The 22,816-nt window shown below is 38.1% G+C and overlaps 1 protein-coding gene across 1 annotated transcript; it reads right to left on the bottom strand.

Annotated features, from left to right (window-relative positions):
* Window positions 1–680: 680 nt before the first annotated feature.
* On the bottom strand, window positions 681–21,777 carry IVNS1ABP (influenza virus NS1A binding protein). The gene is made up of 16 exons (XM_025362591.1): window positions 21,750–21,777; window positions 21,078–21,468; window positions 15,241–15,468; window positions 13,565–13,693; window positions 13,184–13,353; window positions 12,982–13,057; window positions 11,676–11,849; window positions 11,243–11,368; window positions 9,740–9,868; window positions 5,779–5,908; window positions 5,304–5,528; window positions 4,751–4,872; window positions 4,531–4,657; window positions 4,316–4,447; window positions 4,018–4,191; window positions 681–2,575 (listed from the first exon to the last, which is right to left on the bottom strand). The coding sequence occupies exons 4-16, from the start codon at window positions 13,673–13,675 to the stop codon at window positions 2,322–2,324; spliced, it is 1,950 nt and encodes a 649-aa protein (XP_025218376.1). The 5' UTR covers window positions 13,676–13,693; window positions 15,241–15,468; window positions 21,078–21,468; window positions 21,750–21,777; the 3' UTR covers window positions 681–2,321.
* Between the last annotated feature and the right edge of the window lie 1,039 nt (window positions 21,778–22,816).

Here is a 22,816-nt window from a genome sequence, read left to right as displayed (position 1 = left end):
ATTTTAAGAATTCTGAGGTCAGGAGAGGTAATAGGGTACATACCTAATTTGTTAATTAAGCAAGGATTCTAGTGATATATCACATACCCAAATCCTGGATTTTCCCTAAAATATGACTATTGGGAATTTGAAAACACGCTGAGCAGTGGTAAAGTACATGACACACTAGAAGCCAAAAATCAGAACCCTACATTTAAAGTTCATAATAAAAGATCCATGCCTGAGTATAACCAATAATATTTGGTTAATTTTAGATATTTTATAGTTTTGCTACCTTTTTAGGAGATTTCGAGTGTTTTATTAAAATCAACCAGAAGTGTGGTATTACCAATATTATTTTGAAACGATTAAAAAATTCCTACTGGTTAAAAAAGGTTTTTTTTAATTGTGCTGAGGCTATGCCATTTTCTGCCTCTCTGAAGAAAGTATGTACCTTTTAGATACGGATTAACAGTAACAAATGGCCATTGAGTACTGTTTTTTCTTTTTTTCATTTACGGAAACTTCTCATCTTCACGAAGACTGGCTACAACAGCTTCTTAAAAAAGATACTTTTTGGCCACCAGACTACCTCTTTGGCATCCAAGGTAATGCAGAAAAACTTTGACCCAAAGTATTCGCATATATTATTAGCATTAAGCATGTCACTTATGAAATGAGAAGTGATCTCAAGGATTTTAGGCTGAATCCTCAACTAAAATTTTATTTCCTTGTGCTGAATAGAACACATACAGATCCATATTAAAAACAGTCATCATATTAGGCAAATTCAATCTGTCAATGTAGTTTTAGTCCAGAACCAAACCAGTGTTAGGCATTACAGAGTTACCAACCAAACTTATTTCCTTTCCTGGTGGTTCTTTGTGTAACAGATGAGAGAAATAAAGTGGCAGAGTACCAGTGAACATTTGGAGAAAATACCTAATTATTTTCTTCCTAACCCAAGTTAGCCACTGAATAGTCATCTCAGAATAGTCATCACTGAATAGTCATCTCATCCCAGTTGGCCCATTAGGTTCCTGTGTGCCTCATCTTCTGTGAGAAAAAAAAACTTTATATCAATCATTCCTTATTTCAGATGTAAGATGCCGGGTGAGTTATTTTCCCCAAATTTCTTAAGCTCATTACTGGAAAAAAATTTCTCAAAACTTTTAGTAATGAATGAGTGTACAAGCAGCAACTGGATATTAATCCCATGGTGCAAGGATTTCCTGCAAAGTACCTTTAATGTGTTTGCATCAGCAGCAAGCATTAGGACATGCTATTTTGGCACCATAAGTTAGGTGTGTAGCACTACACATTACAGACCAAGTCATCCCAACCAATATTTATCCATAAGAACAGATAAACTGAACAAAAACATAGTTCTGATAAAACCTGCATTCACAACCTAATGTAGTTTAAAATAATTTTTTTTCACAATTGAGGGCTGCTATTTAGGATTGTTAATAATAAAAACAGGGATTATATAGAAGATAAAACACTATTTTTTACTGCTATATGTCTTGCTATATAAAACCCTCAACAAGTCAAAATATTTAAAACCAGTGTTTCAAATACCAAAAATCACACCTATGTTACTGTTCAGTAACTCCACTCAAATAAATGTTAGTACTGCATTCTTGAAGGAAAAAAACTGCAGCTGAGGCAAGAGCTCTGAAGTTTGCACTCAGAGAGTTTAAAAGACCCCTACTCTGCAAACTTGAAGACTGCCACTCTGCTTCAATAACTCCAACCTGCCACATTTTACTTCAATAGGTAAAGCACTCTGCTGAGAATATAAAAAGTTATAAAAAGGCAATCATAAAAGATTAAATATTGGTAGGCATGTCAGCTTCCTTTTAATAAAAACAAAAATAGTCAATGTCATCTATTTAAATAAGTATCCTTTGTTATAGAGTGTTCCAGTTATTGAAAAAGGGCCCTTAAAAAACCCAACTGTCTACATCTTTAAACCCTATCCCTCTTACCCCATAATACACATTTGAGGGAAGAGTCATTTAATGTGCAAATTGGCAAAACAAATGTGGAGGAGAGGGGACTTCTTGAAATGATGTGCCCAATCAATTCTCGGTTTATTCTTTTCCAAAAAGTAAAATAACCAAAGTCTTAAAAATACACAAAACAGACCTTCATCTTTGCATTCCTTTCTAAATAAACACAAAAAGTATGTACAGCATGTTTAATAATATGCAATATGCAAAAGCTTTGTGTTGCTGTTAGCAACATCTATACCCACCCACCCTCCTTGTTCACAAGTGTACCTCTACTAAACACAATTACATCACTAAGCCTGTTAGTTTGAGAGGGTCTTAAATTTGTTAAAACTGGAAAATCTTTGTATAGGGGCTCCATTCATTTGACTCAAGGTTGTAGACTTCCACCGTATTCAGAAATTCATTGCCATCGAATCCTCCCACTGCATAAATGGTGTTCCCTACAGTTGCAATCCCAGCATTGCTCCTTGGTGAAGTCATATTTCCCATCATCTTCCACTCATTTCTAGTTGGATCATACATTTCCACACAACTGATGGCATGAGAACCATCAAAGCCACCACATACAAACAGTTTTCCTAAAAGAGAAATGACATGGGGTAAATCCAGAGACTAAAGTATAATAAGGTAAAACTCCCCTAAATCTGTCTTTTGCTTAAAAATCAGTGGTTTTTAAAATAGAAATGCCTGTTCATTCTGTCAAAAAGAATTTATTAAATGCTACTAATATGGCAAATACTCTCTAAGAGCTGGGAATCAAATCAATAAAAAAACCACTCCCATATGGAACTTAGGCAACTTAAAAGGGGAAGGGAGAGGAAGCAGTAGCAGCATCTAAATAAAGTACAATTTTCACAAAAACTCTGTGGTAGTTACTACTATTATTTCAAAGAAGAAAAGAAGCAGGAAGAAGCTGGTCAATTATCCTACAGATGCAGCTACTAAGTAGCAAACCAGAATAGTTCTGTGCACTGGACTTTGTATCAGCCCAGTGTACAGAATTAAGACTCAGAAGAGATTATAGGAAAGCAGGAAAATATTTTAGGGCTTTCCAACTGTATAAAATGATTTTGGGGCCAGGTGCGGTGGCTCATGCCTATAATCCCAATACTATGGGAGCCCAAGGTGGGAGGACTGCATGAGCCCAGGGGTTCAAGACCAGCCTGGGCAACACAGTGAGACTATGTCTCAATTAAAAAATAAAATAAAATGATTGTGGTACAGAAATTTCTTCTGGAAACAGAGTTATGACTATCTTCAAATAGATAAAATGTTAGCAATAAATACTCTGTAGCTTAGAAAAAATTTTATTACTGATTCTCAAATTCATTATTTTTTCATTTGACCATCACTTAACCAGCTTGCATTCTATGTATCTGTAAACCACACTGACAAGGCTCTAGGCCAATAGGCCGTGTCTACCCTTAAGCTTTCACCAGTTGAGCCGTAAGCCTACTAAAATTCAGCCTGGTACCAAAAACAATGCTAACTTTTAAATTATGGTTATATACTTAGACATTAAATAAAAGTCAATAAAATGGATGTGGAAAGAAAGCTATGTCTACATTTAAAAAGTTTAATACTTTGGAAACTTGTTAAAATAGTCTAAAGGTTATATTTCCAATTAGGTATGGAGTAGACAGTTGGAAAAGACTACGGATTTGCATTTACTTTGTTTTGCAGATCAGATTCTTTAAATTCTGGTTCTCTGGGAAACTCAAAATCCAAGATGATGCATTATGGATATGTTTTATAGAAGAAAATGACTTGGAAATTCACTCAGTGCACCCATCAAAAGACTGGCAAATTAATTTAAGTTATATATCAAGTATTATAAGTCTTTGATTAGCAAATGTATTTCTAAAGGACAAATCACCCTAATCTCCATTGCATCACCAGAAATGACTGCTTCTGAATTCTTAACTGTACAACTATAGTTATCATTGACCTTTTCTCTCAGAGTTTTAGAACAAAGTCTTGCCACTATCTACTCTTCACTTCTCCAAATCTCAACACTCACCATTAAGAACAGCCACTCCAGCTCCTCGTCTAGCCACATTCATGGGTGCAATTAAAGTCCAGGTGTTATTTTCAGGATTGTATCGTTCTACTGTGTTCAGACAATTCCAAGATTCTGCACCTCCGATTATGTACAAATAACCACCAAGTTCACAGACTGCAGACTGGTGTCTCCCTACAAGAAAAGTCAAGTCAAGATTATTGCTACATCTCCCAGACTTTAAGTGTGTACTACACATACTGTTAATTTAAAGGTCTTAAAAAAAAAAAAAATGAAAAAAGGAAAAAAATCAACTTACGAATGTTAAGAGGAGCACAGCTCGTCCACAACTTTGTTACAGGATCAAATACATCACAATTTTTCAGTCCTTTTTGACCATATGGATCAGAGCCACCAACGATGTATAATTTTCCATCCAGAGCACACACTCCTATGTAAGTATAAAATAAAGTTATATATTGATAATTTAATTATCATATTTAAATACTGGATATCTCAGGAGAAAATTATTACCTGCATTACAACGGTTAGTTCTCAATTCTGGAACAGGAATCCAGTCATCTATGTTTGAATCATACATCTCTCCACAACTCAGGTCATCTGAGTGGCCATTTGATCCACCTACCACATAGAGCTGGCCCTATGCCAAAAGTGAGAGATGAGAATTTCCAACATCCTGAAGTTATGAGGAAAAAGCTAAATATAGGTTGCTCCTGGAACATGATGTGCTTACCATGAGTACAGCCATTTGAAATCGGGCTCTTGGTGTTCTCATGGGAGCAAGAAAGGACCAATGATCTGTATGTGGGTCATAGCATTCGACTGTTCGAAGACATTCCTCTCTGTTATAGCCACCTGGTAAAAAATAAAACCATATAGACTTATGTTTAAAGTACTAAACTGGGCCATGGTTTCTAGTCCTGTAAGTTTAAGAAATCTGCACAATGAGAAAAAGTATTAAAACTTTTTAGGGATGCCTTAGTTGATCTTTTAAGTGCTTGTAATAGCTAAAAGAATAACATTATCAGTATAAGTAAACTGCTGAAGTCTTGGCTTGAAAATTAGAAAAATTTAGCCACGACATAATTTTTTTTTAAATTAGAGACAGACATTGAACTGAAGGTTAGCCATATTCAATAGTATTGTTATTTCCCTGTCTTATTGGATTGCCATGAAAGATGGCATATTAAACCCTCTCTTTGAAAGTTTGCATGTTACAAAAATGCCCATCTACATGCTTAGCCAGTTGACTGCTTCTGTTATGTCACTCATCCTTCTGTTCTTACCTGCAGCTATGAGTTTGCCATTCATCTCTGCTGTTCCTAGACCAGATCGTGCGTACTGCATAGGAGACATGGGCTTTTCGATTAGCTCATCTTGTTGCATCTCAAAGCTTAAACTCTTACTTAGTTTTGGAGTACTTGTTGGTGAGCTCTGTGGGCTATTTCTCCCATGAAGAAAAATGACACAGAATATACCATCCAGCACAGCCAGGCACAAGTAAGTGTTATCTGTAAGCACAAGAATTCCAGGTTTAAGATGTAATTCTTACTTTTGGTTGGTGTATATGATCCTGAATTGGACTCCACAGTCTCCACATCCCAGACTGGAACAATCTGCTCTCATTTTCCAAATTTAATTGCTTCTGAGTTTTTTCCTCGAGTAGTCAATTTAAAAGGTATTAAATTGGCAACACTCCTTCTTAAACATAGGTAAGCTGAAAACAATGCTGAAAACAACTGGCAAGTGTCATATACTTACTTGAAGTCTTTTCTGAAGCAACGATTTTCCACTCATGCTTAGGGCTTTGTACTGTAGCATTTGGAGAAGAGAGACATCCAGTTGAACTGCTACTTATCTGCTTATGGCCATTCTCACGTGGTGGCTTTTTCTGCAAAATCAAAAGGTAGCTACAGAAACCTAGCCAAAGACCACATCTGATGTACCTTTGTTCCTGAGCTATTCCACAACACTGAGTATCCTTCACCTATATATGACGTTTATAGGACACTAACTTTAACTCAAGCCAGCACTTTCCAAATGACACAAATTACTGGCATACTTCCACCTCCACTTAATGATGAGACAACTACACCTAAACAATTACCCTAGGTAAGAAAAAGCTCAATTTTAACAATTTGAAAAACATGTTGCAAATCAAGACCTCAATAGAAGAAAGAAAAAAAACAATCTATAAGTGATATAAGCTCACAGATTTTTATATTAAGTATAGAATCTTCTAAAAGAATGTTGTAAATTTTAAATAGTATGAATTAACAGAGAATACATTTAACCCACTATTTTCATGAAACTGTCAAACCTAACTAAATCATATGTACAGGTATCCTTCATACAATGCCAGCAAAACGTAAGCAGACATAGATTCATCCGGTTTCTCTGAAAGTACTTTACAGGAAAAAAGTGGCAATTACAAGAAACACTTAAAAGAATATTTCTTTAGGTATTATAGAGTGGTTTTCTAGACAAAATTACATCAAAACACAAGAAACAGTAATCAGAAATGAAACATTACTAAAAACAACCAAATATTCACAAAAGTAGAATATACAGGAACACTAAAGAGGGAGAAATGAACAAAGCTGCCAATATCCAAATAATTGTAAGAGAACTACTTTACACATGTGTTCTCATGTATGAGTTTTCCATGATGGTTTCCTTCCAATTACTTTAGCCTTTGCCACTTCCAAAGGATATGATCTTTTGGAATTGGAAGAGTAAAGACTACTCTGAGAGGAACTGCCAAATGAACAGGTAGCACCTTCAGCTCCTGGCCTAGTTTGCTCATCCCACTTGCGCTGGTCCAGACGGCCAGACCACAAGGATAGGTAAAATTTCTAATGGAAATTTCTGTTGCTAGTGGAAGCAAAAAGCCACATAACAAGTAATAGAGAAAAAGATTTTGGTAGCTACTTGAAGCTATAAGAAAAAGCTATATCAAAAGTTAGGCCTGAGTGTGGTTACAACATACATAGGCTATTTTGAGAAAAGGCAGGGAATATATCATCAATGGTTATCATTAAATTCCACTTAGATGTTTATTATGTACCTAGGTATTACTAGATACTTTATTTACATCATCTTTTTTAGTCCAGTGAGGGTGATATTATCTACCCATTTTATAGATAAAAATACTGAAACTCAAGAAGATACGCATTGCTCAAGGCAATACAGCTAAAAGAAAGACTAGGACTTATGAAGATAAACCCCACCCTTTTTATACTATGACAAGTTACGTCATAGTATGAAACAGATTTACACTATGACAGGCTGTTTTCCAGTTTTTCACTGTTACTAAAGTTGTGAATGCATCTGTTCATATCACTTTTATACTATGAATATTAAGAATAAAAAATAAGGTTAGACTTATCTAACCTTATCTATTATTATGAATTACAAAGTACATAAAACCTCATCCCAACCTGTGGGAAGAAGGGATCCAAATATCACAAATGGATGATGCTTACATTGAGGCTGTATTGGGGTAAGAAAACTGTTCTAATATACAAACTATAATTAAGAGAAAATGACTGTGGAAGAGAAAGGCCCTATAGCAATGCTTCATAACAATGCCTAATAACAAACATAATATAGAAATGCTGGTTAAATCCTTTATATGTAAAGGATATATCCCTAAACCTTATTTTACATGACCTCCCAGAGGATTTGACAGTGTACAGTTTAGTTCTCCTTCAAATTTTCTTCTCCTACCTTAGGCAGCTTTTACAACATGATTAGATTCTTATTGTCCTGTAACTTTTCTAATGGCTTCTTCTCAATGTTCTTTTTCTTTTCTTGAAGTCTAACATGTGTCCCTCTCATCCTCTTCAATTCATGATCTCTATTCATGGCATCACATTCTAATGAGTCACACATGTCAGAATCCCACTTACTCTCAAATTCTTCCTTTTCCCTCATCTTGCTAAGCAATCACTAAGGCCTGCTAAGTCAACCTTTGTTAATATAAATGTCTACTTATAGACATACATAAAAAATCCATCCTTTCTCCTTCATACCCCTAAATTAAGCCCTCATCATTTTTTTAAAACCTGAACTACTACTGGCAATAGTCTATAAACTGGGCTCAAACTTTTATTGATCTTCTGCATCTGGTTATAAAAACAGGAAGGGTCCAAGGCAACAATTTTAGAAAATAAAAAACCAGAAATCAGTTGGAATATCCCAGCCCAGAGACTGCCACCTAATAGTTAGACTGTTCCCCAGTTTTTCACTATTACTAAAGTTGTGAATGCATAACTTTCATATCACTGTAGTCTTACCTAAGGCTTCCCACTGCCTATAGGATAAAGTATAAGCCCCATTCGATACTCTTTGCTATCTAACACTTCTCCCTTTATCTGCTATGCGGACTCCTCTAAATCCTAAGACTGCTCAAAAGTTACCTCTTGTGTGAAATATCCCTGGCTTCTCTCCTGTCTCATTGTGTCCTCCCCTTTAGGCCTTTCATAGCTACCCCTTATAAGCCTGTATTGTTTTGCCCACTCTTAGAAGGTCCTACAAGCAGAAACTGTCTCTTAGACACATTTTTGTGTTGCCATACCGAACTATGGCCTGCCATTTATTGGGCACTCAACCTCTCTGCATGTTGAAAACATACTTTTAAAATGTTAACTCGAAATGTTTAGAGTTAAGGGGGAAAATATCCTCAATATATTCAAAATGTACAAACTAAGTTCTCAACTAATTCAAATTCCAAAACTTTTAGAAAATAAAGATATTCACCCACTATTGCCACAGGACACCAGAGAGCTAACACCTGATAATTTGTAACCATATAGGCTACTACTAAGTCTACCACTTACCCTCTGATTTTTAAAGAAAAGCATTCCTCAGTCTGGGTTGAGTCAACTACTTTATAGCTTGTCCCTCAAAAACATAATTTGAGCTAAAGGCCAAATAAAAAGAGGCAAGAGAAAGGCTGCCAGGATGCTAGAAACCTTCTCTTCTTGATTTGGGTAGTGTTTACACTGGTAGGTTCACTGTGTGGCAATTATGACTTGTGTACTTTTCTGTATTTGTCCATAAACTTAAAAAGTTTAGACCTGAGAAGTTTGTTCTCTAGTAATTGTTGATAATGTGTCTGAATAATTATGTGTTTACCCGTAGGGGAGAAATGAAATTGGATTTTATAAAATGCAAAGTAACTCAATTGGCACAGTGGAACTCTACTATATTTTAATTCATTTTGGTTAAGAAACATCTAGATCAGGTTGTAACATATGATCAACCACTTTTAAACTTATTACATTGTATAGTCCATCTTACCTATACCATTTCTAATTTCCAGTGAGACAGCTCAGTAGTTAAGGTAACATCCAAAATTTCTTTCATAGCCATCAACAATTTAAGTCCCCCTGCCCCTTTTTTAAAAAAACTGAGTTTATCAGTCATGCCTGCCACAAACAACTACTTTTCATAATCTTCCCAAATAATTTCTATATTGTTCCATCTTATTGGTCTTTACTATTTGTAATTCCTGCTTTATGAGAAAAAAATTTCAATAGGGTTTCCTAATTCGTTAATATCTTTTCATGTAGCAAAAATACTAACTCTAAGATATGCTTGTTTTCTCCCAAAAATGTTTCTGTCCAGTTATACCAATGAAATTGGTCTACTTTCCTTTATTAAAGGAAAATTTAAGTATGCTATCAAATTCTCTAGTCAAATTTTAACCTGAGGTTACCTCAGACTGTGCAATGTGTACCTGCACAAACTGAATGTGGTCATCATCACTGCCAAACACCTCAGCCTGTCCATCTAGTAGGTTCCCATCAAGCAGCTTGTGATCAGCTGAGTAGTACAAGGTTTGAACCTGCAAAACAGCAACAGAACACCCATGTGGCTACGGTCACCATGGCTACTCCACTAGTATGCAGATTACACAAACGCCTCAAGGTAACCTCCAGTGTGCTTCTTGAACTTCTTGACATATTACTCTGGCAGGATCCGGAGGTAAAGAAAAATACATGTCATGGTGGTAAAAATTAAAAAAAAAACAAAAACAAAAAAACAAAATCAAATACAAAATCTTTCAATACTGGCTGAAGAGTCGTTGGCTTGATTGGCTTGAAAGAAATCTTCATTTTTTTCATAGCTTCTATCATATAACAGTAAGAAAAAAAGCACTAGTACAATATATACTCTTAAATAATATACATATTTACAATAAAATACTGAATATAGTTTACACCTTTGCAGATAAGTGGTCTGGTTTGCATAAACATATTTCCTTCCTGTAAGCAATGTCAAGAAAAACAAAGAAAAAACAAATGCAAAATTTCAAGCAAGCTGTAGAGTTATCTCCATTGACAGATGCAAATACATAGCAAATGCATCTGACTTTCAAGTGGGAATCATAGAATTTAAAGATAATCTGTTAGCCCTTTTAGAACATAATGATGACCGTGTTTCTGCAGGCCTAACAGATTTGGTAAGCTCTCAAAGGAACTCTGAAATGTTTAAGTGGAGAGAGAAACTCAAGGTTACTCCACTGCTCCACCTGCGTGTTTTCAATTCCCACCATTTCTCCATCAATTTTGTTTATCTTGTGTATTTTTTTAAAAAGTAGCCCAAGTTAAGTGAGTGACTATATGTATGAACAACACCATTGAAAAACACACAGCTTTAAAGACAAGAATCCTGTAAAGGAGTAAACACCATTAAATCATCATCGTTCTCTGCCCACAGCGGATTTTTCTTAGGAGAACTGGGGCAGGACTGCTGCTTCTTTACGTGTCAATACACTTGAGGTTTCTTCTTGTTTCTTCAGTCTTGGGTATCCTAGTTTTGTTAATAAACCTATGGGGAGATAAATCAATGGGGAGGAACAACCATTAGAAGCTTTTACCTACTTGTCAAATTTAAAGCAAAAACCTGTGAAGAAAAATTAAGAATCTACAGAAAATTTCAGTACCACTTCCCATTTCTAAAGCAAATTACAAGCTACTTTAAAGAAAGTTAACAGCACATAATAAGCAAAGAAATAAAAAAAGAAAAGCAGAAGACCAAACTGAACAGTTCATTCAGCTCACCTGGACACCCCCCCTGTTTCTCAGCTTAGGGGTACCTATAGCAAAATTTAAATTCTTTAGGGTCATGGTTATAAAATAAAAGTGAAAGGGAATCCTTCATGTTATAGCAAAATAATTTTTAAAAGTGGTTGAATCCCATTTACTTTAAAACTAACCTCTTCCATCAGCTCTTCCAGACTGTCTCCATTCTCCCAGATGCTACGCTGCACCCAGTTGATTACCTTTGTATACAATTTGCCATTGCTGGGCAAGCAAACATTATCTTCAAGCATTACCTCCAACTAGAATTGGAAAAAACAATGACATGGATCAGTGTTGGGCTTCTAGTTCTCAGCTTAATTCCCAATTTCATAATAAAGTTGTCATAGATGCACAATTCATTCCATACATTTACTCTAATTTGTAAGGAACCAGTAATCAAAAACAAAGTAAACAAACTGGTAGGTAGAAACTCATTACGCTGCTAAGAACAACAGTATAATTTCGATGTACCATTTCATAATCACTACTCACTTGCTTGAAACACAGACCAAGATTCCATGCCTGGAACTAGATAGTATACATCTGTTTATAGAGTTCACTCCTTACCTTTAGCCTTGGAAGCTTAAGAAACTCCTCCTCTTCTGAAATTTGTAACAAATGCTCCTGAATATAAGCATCAACTTTATTCAACAAACGGGAGTCTCCCATACAACTTGCAAAATTTCGGTAAGAGATGCAGCTGGTAACATCCATTCTTGATAGTAAATAATCACCACAAACCTTGGAAAAGAAATATATGAGTGCCAACACTTACGTAGCTTTTATTCAACAAATATTTAATGTTCAGTGTGGTAAACACTATATGAAGATACAAAGATGAAGCAAAAATCACTGTCTTAATACAACAAATGTAATAGTGGTAATAACATGTATACAAATGATAAACATCAAATTATGCTATACAGATATGTAAGTTTTAGTTTAAGGAGAGATGCAACAAATTGAAATGCTATGTAAGTTCACATAAGTATTTTCAAGTAGAATAATGTGGTAAGGCTTCATGAAACAATATCTGAACTGGGCTCTACAGGAGAGATGATATTGATATTGAATGCAGACAGAAGTAGAGAAGATGCTGCAAACAATTTAATTTGGTTGGAGAAAAGATAACTAGGAAATAGTTTTGGAAAAACAGCGACTATATTAGGGAAAATCTAGAATACTAAATTCAGGGATACGTGCTGTAAATTAAGGAAGGATTTTTGAGCCAAGGAGTGGTATTAGAAGAAGGGCTAGCAAATAAAACATTTTCTTAAAGGCCCAGATAGTAAAAGCATTTTAGGCTTGTAGACCATACTGTTTGTCACAACTGCTCAATTCTGTCATTGTAGCTGGAAAGCAGCCTAGACCATATGTAAATGAACACACATGGTTGTACTGGAATAAAACTTTATAAAAATAGGCAGCTGGCTGGTAGGCCTTAAGTTTACTGGCCCCCATACATTAGGGGATTAAATGCCTATTTTCCAAAAGTACTTTTTACTATTAAATTCTAGAAGGAATACTTTTAGAGAGCACAGGAAGTTTAGGAGAACACAGAATTGAGGACAGAAGTTATGTGATTAACTCTTAAGAAAAACATTTATTTTAATTCATGCTATCAAAGGCTGACATAGCCACCCTACCAGAGAAGACTGCTGAAAGGGTAAGACTTTAGCCCAAGTTATCTGAGAAGTGTGATCTTGCTACATTATTATAGCCAAACAGTTAAAATAACATAGTGACTATTCTGAGGGAAAAAAGGGACATTTTCAATTCCTTGAGACTAACAAGATGTTTCATGATAAATTCAGCATTGCAATAACACAAAATAAGACTCCATAAGTGATTTTATTTACTTCTGATACTCTACCTGCTTTACTCGATCCATCTTCAGCTTTTTTGCTGCAGAATAAACATCTTTTACCAATTCCTTATCTGCTTTCAACCTATTAAAAAAAAAGTTATTTATGATACCAAAGCCTTAAAACACACTTAATTTAAATATATGTAGCAAGACTTGGAATTTTCTGAAGATATTCCCTAGTTATATGGTTTACTTCAAATGTACTTACTGAGCAGTGTAGGCATAATTCAACAGGACTTCAACAGCTTCTGGATTGAGATCATCAAATTTAACATGAGAAATTCCATGAGGATCACTATCACTATTAAAGATTTCAAATAAATAGGGACTGCAGCAAGCTAGCACTGCTCTGTGTGCTAACATTTCATGGCCACAGACCTGAAATTATGAAGAATTATAATTATAAGTAGTGTGGATTATGTGCTTCTCTAGCTAATTACTGCATCAGATTACTTTATCTTACATTTCTCAGTATTCTTTTAAAAAATCATTTCATTAAATGCCTATGTAAAAGAAAATAAGCAAATCTAAGAACTTATGGCTTTTAGTAATAAAAAATTCTATAAATTTTGAATTAAATTTTAAATACCTGAAGTCGAACATCACAGAACTGGCCACTTTTCCTCAGGGCATTTAATTTGGCAACAGAAGACTCAATGAAATTTTCATCCTCAAACATCAAATATCCATTGGGAATCATTTTTCCTTATAAATTTGGCTAAATGAAAAGAAAGCCGAGTTATTTTACTTGCAAATAATGGTTTTAAAAATATAATGCTAAAGAGTAATACAGTCTCTTTATTCTCAAATTCCATCCTATAAATGATACATAAAAATTTCATCACACAAAAACATAGCTGAAACAACACCTGCGCTGAATGTCCAAGTCTTTGTTCCCTAATACTTTGGTCATAAGACTTTCAAAAGATTCAAACAGTAGCAGCTATCTCAACAATTTTGGCCGGGTTCCCATGCCTATTAAGCAAATTGATTCTGAAGGGAAGGAAATGAAACTCCATCCTGCCCAAACCCATATAACAAGTAACCTAAAAGCCTGAAAGGGTAAAATAGCCAGTACATATAGGTTTCCTTGGATTTGGGCTCCTGTCATTCCTTTACCCACAAGTGAGAAAAACTATTATTTATCCTAATCCTGCCCCTTTTCAGTTTCCTTAAAGGGCCCCCAATTTGCTCCTAGTCTTCAAAATTATATACAGTCAAGATTTATATGCAAAAAATTGCCTAATTTCTTCCTCCCTTGCCATATACACAGACTTAAAAAGTCTGATTAGTCTTGTCACTGTATCTACAAAATGATTTTTATAAATGTTTTGAAACATAAATGATTAAAAATGAACTTATATTCTGTTCCTTTCATATATTCTAAATCACTTATCTCATCAGATTATATAAATATAAATGGGAACTTAAAACTTTTTTGCATTTTACCATTACTTATAAACAACTGACTAATGACTACACAAAATGCATAATTAAAAAACAGTAATAGGCCGGGCGCTATGGCTCACACCTGTAATCCCAGCACTTTGGGAGGCCGAGACAGGTGGATCATTTGAGGTCAGGAGTTCAAGACCAGCCTGGCCAACATGGTGAAATCCTGTCTCTACTAAAAATACAAAATTTAGCCAGGCGTGGTGGTGGGCGCCTGTAATCCCAGCTACTTGTGGGGGCTGACACAGGAGAATCGCTTGAACCCAGGAGGCAAAGGTTGCAATGAGCCGAGATCGTGCCACTGCACTCCAGCCTGGGCAACAGAGAGACTCCATCTCAAAAAACAAAATAAAGAACAGTAATAGGGAGGCCAAGGCAAGAAGATTGCTTGAGCCCAGGGGTTTGAGACCAGTCTGGGAAACAGTGAAATCCTCTCTCTACAGAAAATGTGAAACCCGTCATGGCAGCGGCGCACACCTCTAGTCTCAGTTACTAGGAAGGCTGAGTCAGGAGAATCACTTGAGCACAGGAGTTCCAGGCTGCAATGAGCTATGATCCCACCACTGCACTTCAGCCTGGGCAACAGAGTGAGAGCCTCTCTCTCTAATTTAAAAAAAAGAAAGGCAGTAAGAAATTTTACTTTGAAGTCAAAATATAGAAAAGAAAAATACGAAAATGTTTTTTATACTCAAATGATTACTGACTTCTCTGCCTTTAAAAAAAAAAAGTATGAAAGGTTTACTGTACTCGACATATCGTCTTCAGAAAAACAATATGTCTTAATACTGGACTAGGCAGAGAATATTCACTTACCTACTCTGTTGGTGGCAAATGTATTTCTGGGAACTCTTAAGTAATCCAAGGACAAAGGAGTGTTAAAAGGCGCACTTCGTCAGGGTATGAAGACAGGTGGTTGAAGTGAAGGCAGATGTGTCTTAAGCTCTAATGGTGATTCCAAAACTATCAGGCTTGAAAATGATGTAATCAAGTCCTTAAAAGCTATAGACACGAATTTCTTCTGTGATAATGGTGCATCATAATCTATAACAATGATAAATTTGAGTTATTCAGAATGATCAAAGACTCATTGATCTAGGTAGAGCAGATCATGTAAAACAAGTCCTGATCTTCAAGAGATTTGAGCTAAATGGCAAAAATATTCCCATTACATAAAAAAAGAACACAAATGCAATTCCACATAAACATTTTTCATTTAACTTGTAACAACCCAAGTGATCTAAAAAAAAAAAAAAAGCCGGTCCTTTCCCAAAGACCGGGGACTAATGACGTGTTTATGAGAGGTATAAAAGCACAAGACTTACAGAACAAATGTCAATACTGTTTAACTCTAATATTCTTTACTATTAATTTCCAACTAATATGCCAACATGCGATCTGTTTTGAGCCAGCAAGCAACCTTAGGCATTATTCCCAAGCATATATACTATGTTACTGTTCCTCAAAATGAACTCTGCACTTCCCAGACTCTGTTAAGTTTGTTCAAGTTCTTCTCTCTACCTGGAAGGCCCTTAACCCAAATTATGCCAGAGGAAATTTTACAGCCATAGAGCCTCTGCCAAACGCTCCCAGTTGGGAAGCAGTTTCTCCTCATGTTCCACATATAGAACCCTCTCTGAGAGGTATTTATGATCTTCCAGCTGGTCTATTTCATGCTGTATTTATATATACTTGTTTATCTTCCTTGACTCATGGGCAAAGCTTCTGTCTTGTTCATCTTTTGTATCCATCCCATCTCCTTTCTACCAGGACTAGCCTAAAATCTTGAACATAAAGATGAGTAATTTGTTAGAACAAACTAAACAGAAGGGAAAATACTGATGCCTGTGCTTTGTATGATCATTTTTCTCATATACCGTAATAAACTACCAATGGAATCATTCTGGTTCAAACCTAATCTTCAAGGTAATCAGTCCTCCTACCTATTCTCCCTCCCTCGTTTTCACATCATCAATTACTAGTGTCAAATTCAGATGGTACTTATTTTTTAATCACCTGAACTGCTATTACACCACTATTAATTCTGGAAACCAGAACTAAGAAATAACTTACCTGAAATATGTGCAAATATATTCATTTTTATGGATATATTATCTGTCTTATACATCAATACAACAATTCTAAATCTAACAATTATGTCCAAGTGAATAATCACTTACCACAGGACTCCACTGCAGGCTGGTCCAGTTCAAATTCAACAAACCTACTATATTTAGTTCAACATGTGTCCTAACAGGTTTCTCTGTAACAGGTTTCATGTCAAGGAAACCCAAGAATGCCAATTCAGGTTGGGATTGTTATGAATGCTTACCCCTGCATTAAAACTGTATCACAGCATTAGGTAATATTGATTTCCTCTGCTCTACCTTTTATCTAGGTTAGTTAATTTGGCTTTTCTCAAGAAACTAGTTCTAGCACGTTTTCCAAATATGCACAATTCTTTGTACACAGAGAGAACACACTACCCTAAAGAAACCTTCAAACATTTTCAGCCAAGACCTGGCTCAAGCTAAGAAAATTTTCATATATATATGATATATACTGGCATGGTCAACTCACAGGCATAGTTGGCAACTCCTAACTTCAGTTTCATAAACTGCTCTTAAAATAAGAGTAAGAGGAAGGAGTCCCCATGCAAATTGTTATATTAAAATGCATCCTCTGAAAAGCCAAAAAGATAATATGAAGGTACTATTTTAAACTTTGACCAGTTTTATTCATTTTTTACTTGTAAACTTGATCTAACCAAAACCAAAAATGGTATCCATTTACTATATTTGACAAATTGAATGTTCTACCTAAATTTATTTTGGAAAAAAATGGTTAAAATTACCGCAGCCCTTGGAGAAAACACTGGAGAATTTTTGGGGTGATTTGCATCAGACAAATTTGTACAATATTATTATGAGTTTTGTAGTAAAATGAATCCTATATTTAGTACTTGATTTTTATTTATTTTTTACTCTAATTCCATGACAGATTATTAGTACCTCGTTTTTAGTACATCAAGGTCATAATATGAACCTCATCTCTTTAATATCTACTGATCAGAGTACAAAGCTACCTGATTTTAAAAGCCAGCCCAAATCTAGATGACATTTAAGTTAATGCAAACTTATTTTATTTAATTATTGTCCTCATACACTATATTCCTACTTTCCACCCACCTCAAGGATCAGATCAATTTTGGAGGGGATCAGATCAATTCCTGTTGCAAACCATGTTTTTGAAAGTTCACATTTACTTTCATTAAAGTGAGCTAGGGCAAATCAAGAGTTTTAAACTACTCCCCAAACTGACTTGGGATCTTATTTGGTCTATAAAACTCAAGCATGATAACTAGTGGAATTTAAAAAATGGGGAAAATTGTTTTCTTTGAAAATCCAAACCAAAAGCCCAAACATCCCAGAGTCATATAAGAATATAAAACATAGAATTATTTGGTATTTAAAATATACTTTCAACTAAATCTACACCTAGGTCACTATTCTTACACACTGAAAACAAGGATCAAATGCAATATATTCAGATAAATTCAGGATACTTCTATGGCCACTGCAAGGGATATCGAAGACTCATAAATGAGTAATTAAACTGCTTTAATAACACCCAGAAGAAGTTCACAGCCCAGAAAGATTAGCTTAACTGAAATACAATTCAACAGGCCTTATCAAAGTTGTTAAAAAGGCACAATATGTCCTCCGCTAACATTTTTCTCTGGCCTTCAGTAAGAGCAAGATAAAGCAAAAGGCAATCGTTTGAGGGCAGTCAGCTCCCACCAAGTAGCCATCAACTGCAATTTTAAAGGAAAGACTTTATAATACAAAGTAAATCAACAAATCTTTTTAAAACCAGAAGTTACAGCTTTCCAATGTAACCTCTAAAACCATCATCACTCACCATCCATGTATATGAAAACTCACTGAACTCATTCATTCCATCCATGCTCATAGTTTTGTAATTCTTTCACTACAACACAAACATATTTGCACCAAATGTGAAGGCACAAACTGAAATGGAATGCTCGTATCATAACACAATAAAAGTTAACTCAGTTCTCTAACCTTGAACACTTCACAGGGCAGTCAGAAAGATAAAACAAGCTATGAAAATAGCTTGAACAGAAAGGAAAAAAGGTATTAGCAAATATATTCCAGAAATGGCAGCTATTTCAGTTTCAACAGATTGTAGATTTGCAGGATGCATATGGTCATAGTGGGCAACGAAGTAAGAAAGCCTAATTCCAAGGTTTAAACAATGCTAAGCATGGAAAGCAGATGAAGGATTTAAACAAGGAGGCATAGGGCATCCTAGCAGAAATGTTGGGGATGGTCTAGAGGAATGAGTAAAGCATGGAAACAGGGCAGTTAAGATTCTGTACACCCGTGCTCCTTTAAGGCAGTGAGGACTTAAGATATTTTATTTTAGATATGTGGCATCCTTATTAAAATCAATTATCAAAATTAAGATATGTGGTATCCTTATTAAAATCAGTTACCAAAAAGCGTAACACAAAGTCGTTTATAGTTTGCTACATGGAGAAGGGAAGGAAAGGAAGAATTTGGTTTGAGACGTTCTAATGCTGAGGTATCTGCATGTTAATAACAAAAATATAATAGTATGATGTTAAGTATAGGTTCAGAAACATTTACAAGATATACAACTTGTAGTTTACAAGTGTGTATTTTCTGTTCTAACAAAAACCCAGAAATCACTCTCTTACAATACTTCAATTTACACACACACACTAGAACATGACATGGTGGGAAGACCCCCAACCTTTAAGAATTCCTATTTGCAGGATTTGACTATACAATCGCACTGCTAAAAAGTGGATGAAATGACTTAGAGTTACTTCATCTTAATATCAATTATTAAGATACTTCCTTAACAGGAAAGCATATTTAAAAACGTATTTGCAAAACTACATTTAATTACCATCTAACAACAACTTCAAGCAAGAAAAACAAAATCCCACCTTCCAAAACCAACTAGCCAAAAAGACTAATTTAAAACTAAGACTAAAACCTGAAATGTTTTGTCTTGGGGGGAAAGCTAGAAAATCAACTACAAATTATTGGCTATAGAAATTAGTATCTATCAGTTAACTAGAGATTTCATTTATTAGGAAAACACAGGAAAACCATTCCAGGGCTCTCTTTGGTCAGTGGCTCAAGTTCCGTTTACCTCTGGCTACCAAATTATGGACTTGATAAGTAGCCTGCCAGCTGGCATTAAATGATACTAGTCTCAATCCAATTCTAAAGTCCGTGTTTACCTCACGTCCAGACTTAACCAATACAACTACTCCTTCAGTATCTTTAAGACAGAAGTGTCAGCAGGCTTTAGCCTAAAAGTAATCATCAGTATTTTGTTTTTCCTAAATCAATCACTGGTGCTAGAATTATTAAAAGAAAGCATGGCCTGAGGCACTGTAGTCTATGCTGTACTTATTCATCTGTTAAGAGTGGTACTAGGCTTCCAGAGTTGTCATCTATTAGTAGACAGAAGATCACAACAACTCAACGAATAGCTTGACGCCAAGGTGTTCTAACGCTCCATCACTGCAACAGACATGAACAAAATGCGCCCTCTTGGACATCTGTATTTCTCCTTGAAATGTCAGGTGCCTCAAACCAATAGATACGTCCACTACGGACTGGGGTTGGGGGGGGGGGTTGGAAGTAAATGTAGTTCTCAACTAGTGGTTCAATTTACCCTAGGTTCAACCCTCAGCCTGATACCTTCCTACCTATCATCAAGAGCTTATAATCAGAGACACTTAACAAAAAGCGTGGAGGGACGGAAAAAGAGCAAATCTTGCCACTTGTTTCATAAAAAAGAAAAAGCTTCCCAGGCCTTCCTCCGCGCGCGGTCAGGCCCGCGCCCACTCCGAAGGCTGCTAGGCGAGGCCCCCAGCGCCCGCACACCCCCGCCCGGGATTGGCCAGCCCTGCAGTCACTCAGTACCGACACGTCAGGGCAGCCGCTCCCTCCCTCCTCCCGCCCCCTTCTCCCCGCGCTTGGCAAGAAAAGCGGGCAACGTGGAGCGGGAACAAAGGACCCCGCGGCCCACGGCGATCGGGGACTCCGTGCCACCCTACTCCAGGCCCGGGGCTGGCTGCCCGCCCACACGCGCCAAGTCCCGGGAGCTCTTCCAGAAGAGAATCCCACACCCCAGGCAAACCCAAGGAGAGGCGTCCGCTCCTGACAGCACGAACGGGGAGTCCCGCGCCCTCCTTCCGGCTGGTCATCCCCTCCCGGCGGCGCCCTAACCAGGCCCCCCAAAACCCTTCGAGCAAAAAACTCTCGTTCCTCCCAGCCTGCCTCCCCCGCGCCAGTGCAGAAAAGGGGTTCGAGCCTCCGCGCTCTCCGAGGCGGCCAGCGCCCGCTCTCGGTCGCCAACGCGACTCGGCAACCATGGCAGCGCTGGAGCGCCGGCCCAGCGCGGCGCGGGCTTCACGTCCCAGAGGGCGGCGGCGGCGGCGGCCGCCGCTTGGGGCTGCCTCCTCTGATGAGGACACCGCTTCCGCGCCTCCTACCCTCTTCCCATCCGCCGGCGCCATCCCCTCATCTCGGATTCAAGCCGCGCCTTCTCCCTCATCTGCCGTTCGTAGAACCAGCGCGTATTACCTGGTTCATCTCTGAAGAGATGGAAACATTCATCTCTAGAGCTTCGATGGGAAGCAGGAGGAAGCGGGCGGGAATCAGCCCAACGGAAGGCGCCAGGAGGCGGCGGAAGGGGGGAGCGGTCAAGTAGAAGGACAAGGGTCCAGTCCGTGGAGACTGAGAGGAGTGGGGAGCGCCACCGAGAACTCGCGGGAACTCGCTCGCTCGCCGACACAGCCGCGCCGAAGCAGCAGGCGCAGAAACTGCGCTCAGCAGCTCTGAGCGACCGACCTCCACGCGCGACCGGGAGACACTGCCTCTGCCGCCGCCGACCGCTCGCGCCGCACCCCCTTGCACGTCACCACGTGCGCCGCCGCCGCCAACCCCTCCCAGCCCGCTTCCGTCTCGAATCCATCTGCAAATCACAGGCGAACCCCATAAAGATCCCGCTCTAGGCCCCGCCCCCGCCCGCGGCCCCGCCCACATCCCGCCCCGCCCTCCTCCCTCTTCGACTCGGGTTCCTTCTTTCTCGGTGCAACTAGGTCAGCGCAAGGTGATCTGAGGAGATAGGCGGCGCTCGGGGGGCGCCCTCGTTCTTTATCGCGCGTTTGTCCCTCCCTCCGTTCCTTGCCCCACACCCTCACTTCGTCCAGTGCGTTGCCTGTCCCGGAACTGGTTCCCTCCAGCCGCCCTCACCTGTTCTGACTTCCCCTCGAGGCACAATAGCCTGAGAGATCAGACGTGGGAGATTAGATTGCTCGGCGTCAGACCTACTTCTAGGCAACCCCCCTAGACTGCAGCTGCTCGCCGTGGACATTAGGATCTAGCTGGGCATGAGCCCTTAACTTTGGGGTCGGGGGGGAAGTGGCGTGTGCGGGGAGGAGGCTTGCAGAGTGTGAGAAAGAAGAGAGGCACTCTCAGAAGAAGTCGAACAACTATCCCCTCATTTGGCCTGGTTTGGGTGAGAAGATTGAGTCACTTGGGGAAAAAAACAATTGGAGAAGTCAGAGAAGGTATAATACTATCAGTGGTGCCACAAACACCAGTTTACTTCCAGTTTTCCCCCCCCCCCCCCCCCCGGGTTTGTTTTGTCTGCGTGCAGCTCTCCTTTTGTTGGAGACGCTGAGTCAGTTCTCTACTGGTCTTGCCCTCTTCCGGAAAAACAAAACAGGCCTGAGAAGTGGTAGTTCCTATCCTAACCTCCTGGGGCCCTTTAGACCAGGTGCCAGACTTCATTATCCACCCCACCACCTTGCCCAGGAGGGAGATGTGTGAAAGCGAAACGTGATTTAAGCTGGGATCTGGCAGCAACTTCGTGGACTCTGAAGGGCAGGCAGGAAAGGTTTTTTGATTGAAGGAGCGGGATGTAGTGAGGTAAAATTATATCCAAATTAGAGTTTGGTAAAGGCTTCCAGGTTAATGTCCTGTTACGCTTATCCTGATTTGTGGAGGACACTTAAGCTGTCTAGGCCTAACTTTGTGTTTGATCACTCACCTAAATTTGTAGACATTCTAGGAGCTCTTTGTCAATACCTCTTCCCGTTTTTATCTTTATTTATGCTTATGGAAGCAGGAAAAATAAATTTTGGGAGCCTTCATCTGCAATAGAAGGTTTACAACTTTTTATTCTAAAATCTTGAGGCAAGGAGACTTATTCCCCGCCCCTTTTTTCCTCACAGATTTCTTGCGTGTCTCCCCCGACTCCACCACTGAGAATTCAATTGTAGGATGAAACAAGAACTAAGATGTCTATTAGTGTGATT

Source organism: Theropithecus gelada, chromosome 1, assembly GCF_003255815.1.
Source record: "Theropithecus gelada isolate Dixy chromosome 1, Tgel_1.0, whole genome shotgun sequence".
NCBI classification, from domain to species: Eukaryota; Metazoa; Chordata; class Mammalia; order Primates; family Cercopithecidae; genus Theropithecus; species Theropithecus gelada.
The sequence above is the reverse complement of the archived record's forward strand: the minus strand, read 5'-3'. Positions and strand labels throughout refer to the sequence as shown.

Coding starts and splice junctions, on each gene's coding strand:
- IVNS1ABP (XM_025362591.1), bottom strand. CDS start 13,675: ATGATTCCCAATGGATATTTGATGTTTGAGGATGAAAATTTCATTGAG. Junction 4,658..4,750: donor TTCAAATGGCTGTACTCATG/GTAAGCACATCA, acceptor CTTTTGGCATAG/GGCCAGCTCTATGTGGTAGG. Junction 4,192..4,315: donor CTGTGCTCCTCTTAACATTC/GTAAGTTGATTT, acceptor CTTTTCTTGTAG/GGAGACACCAGTCTGCAGTC.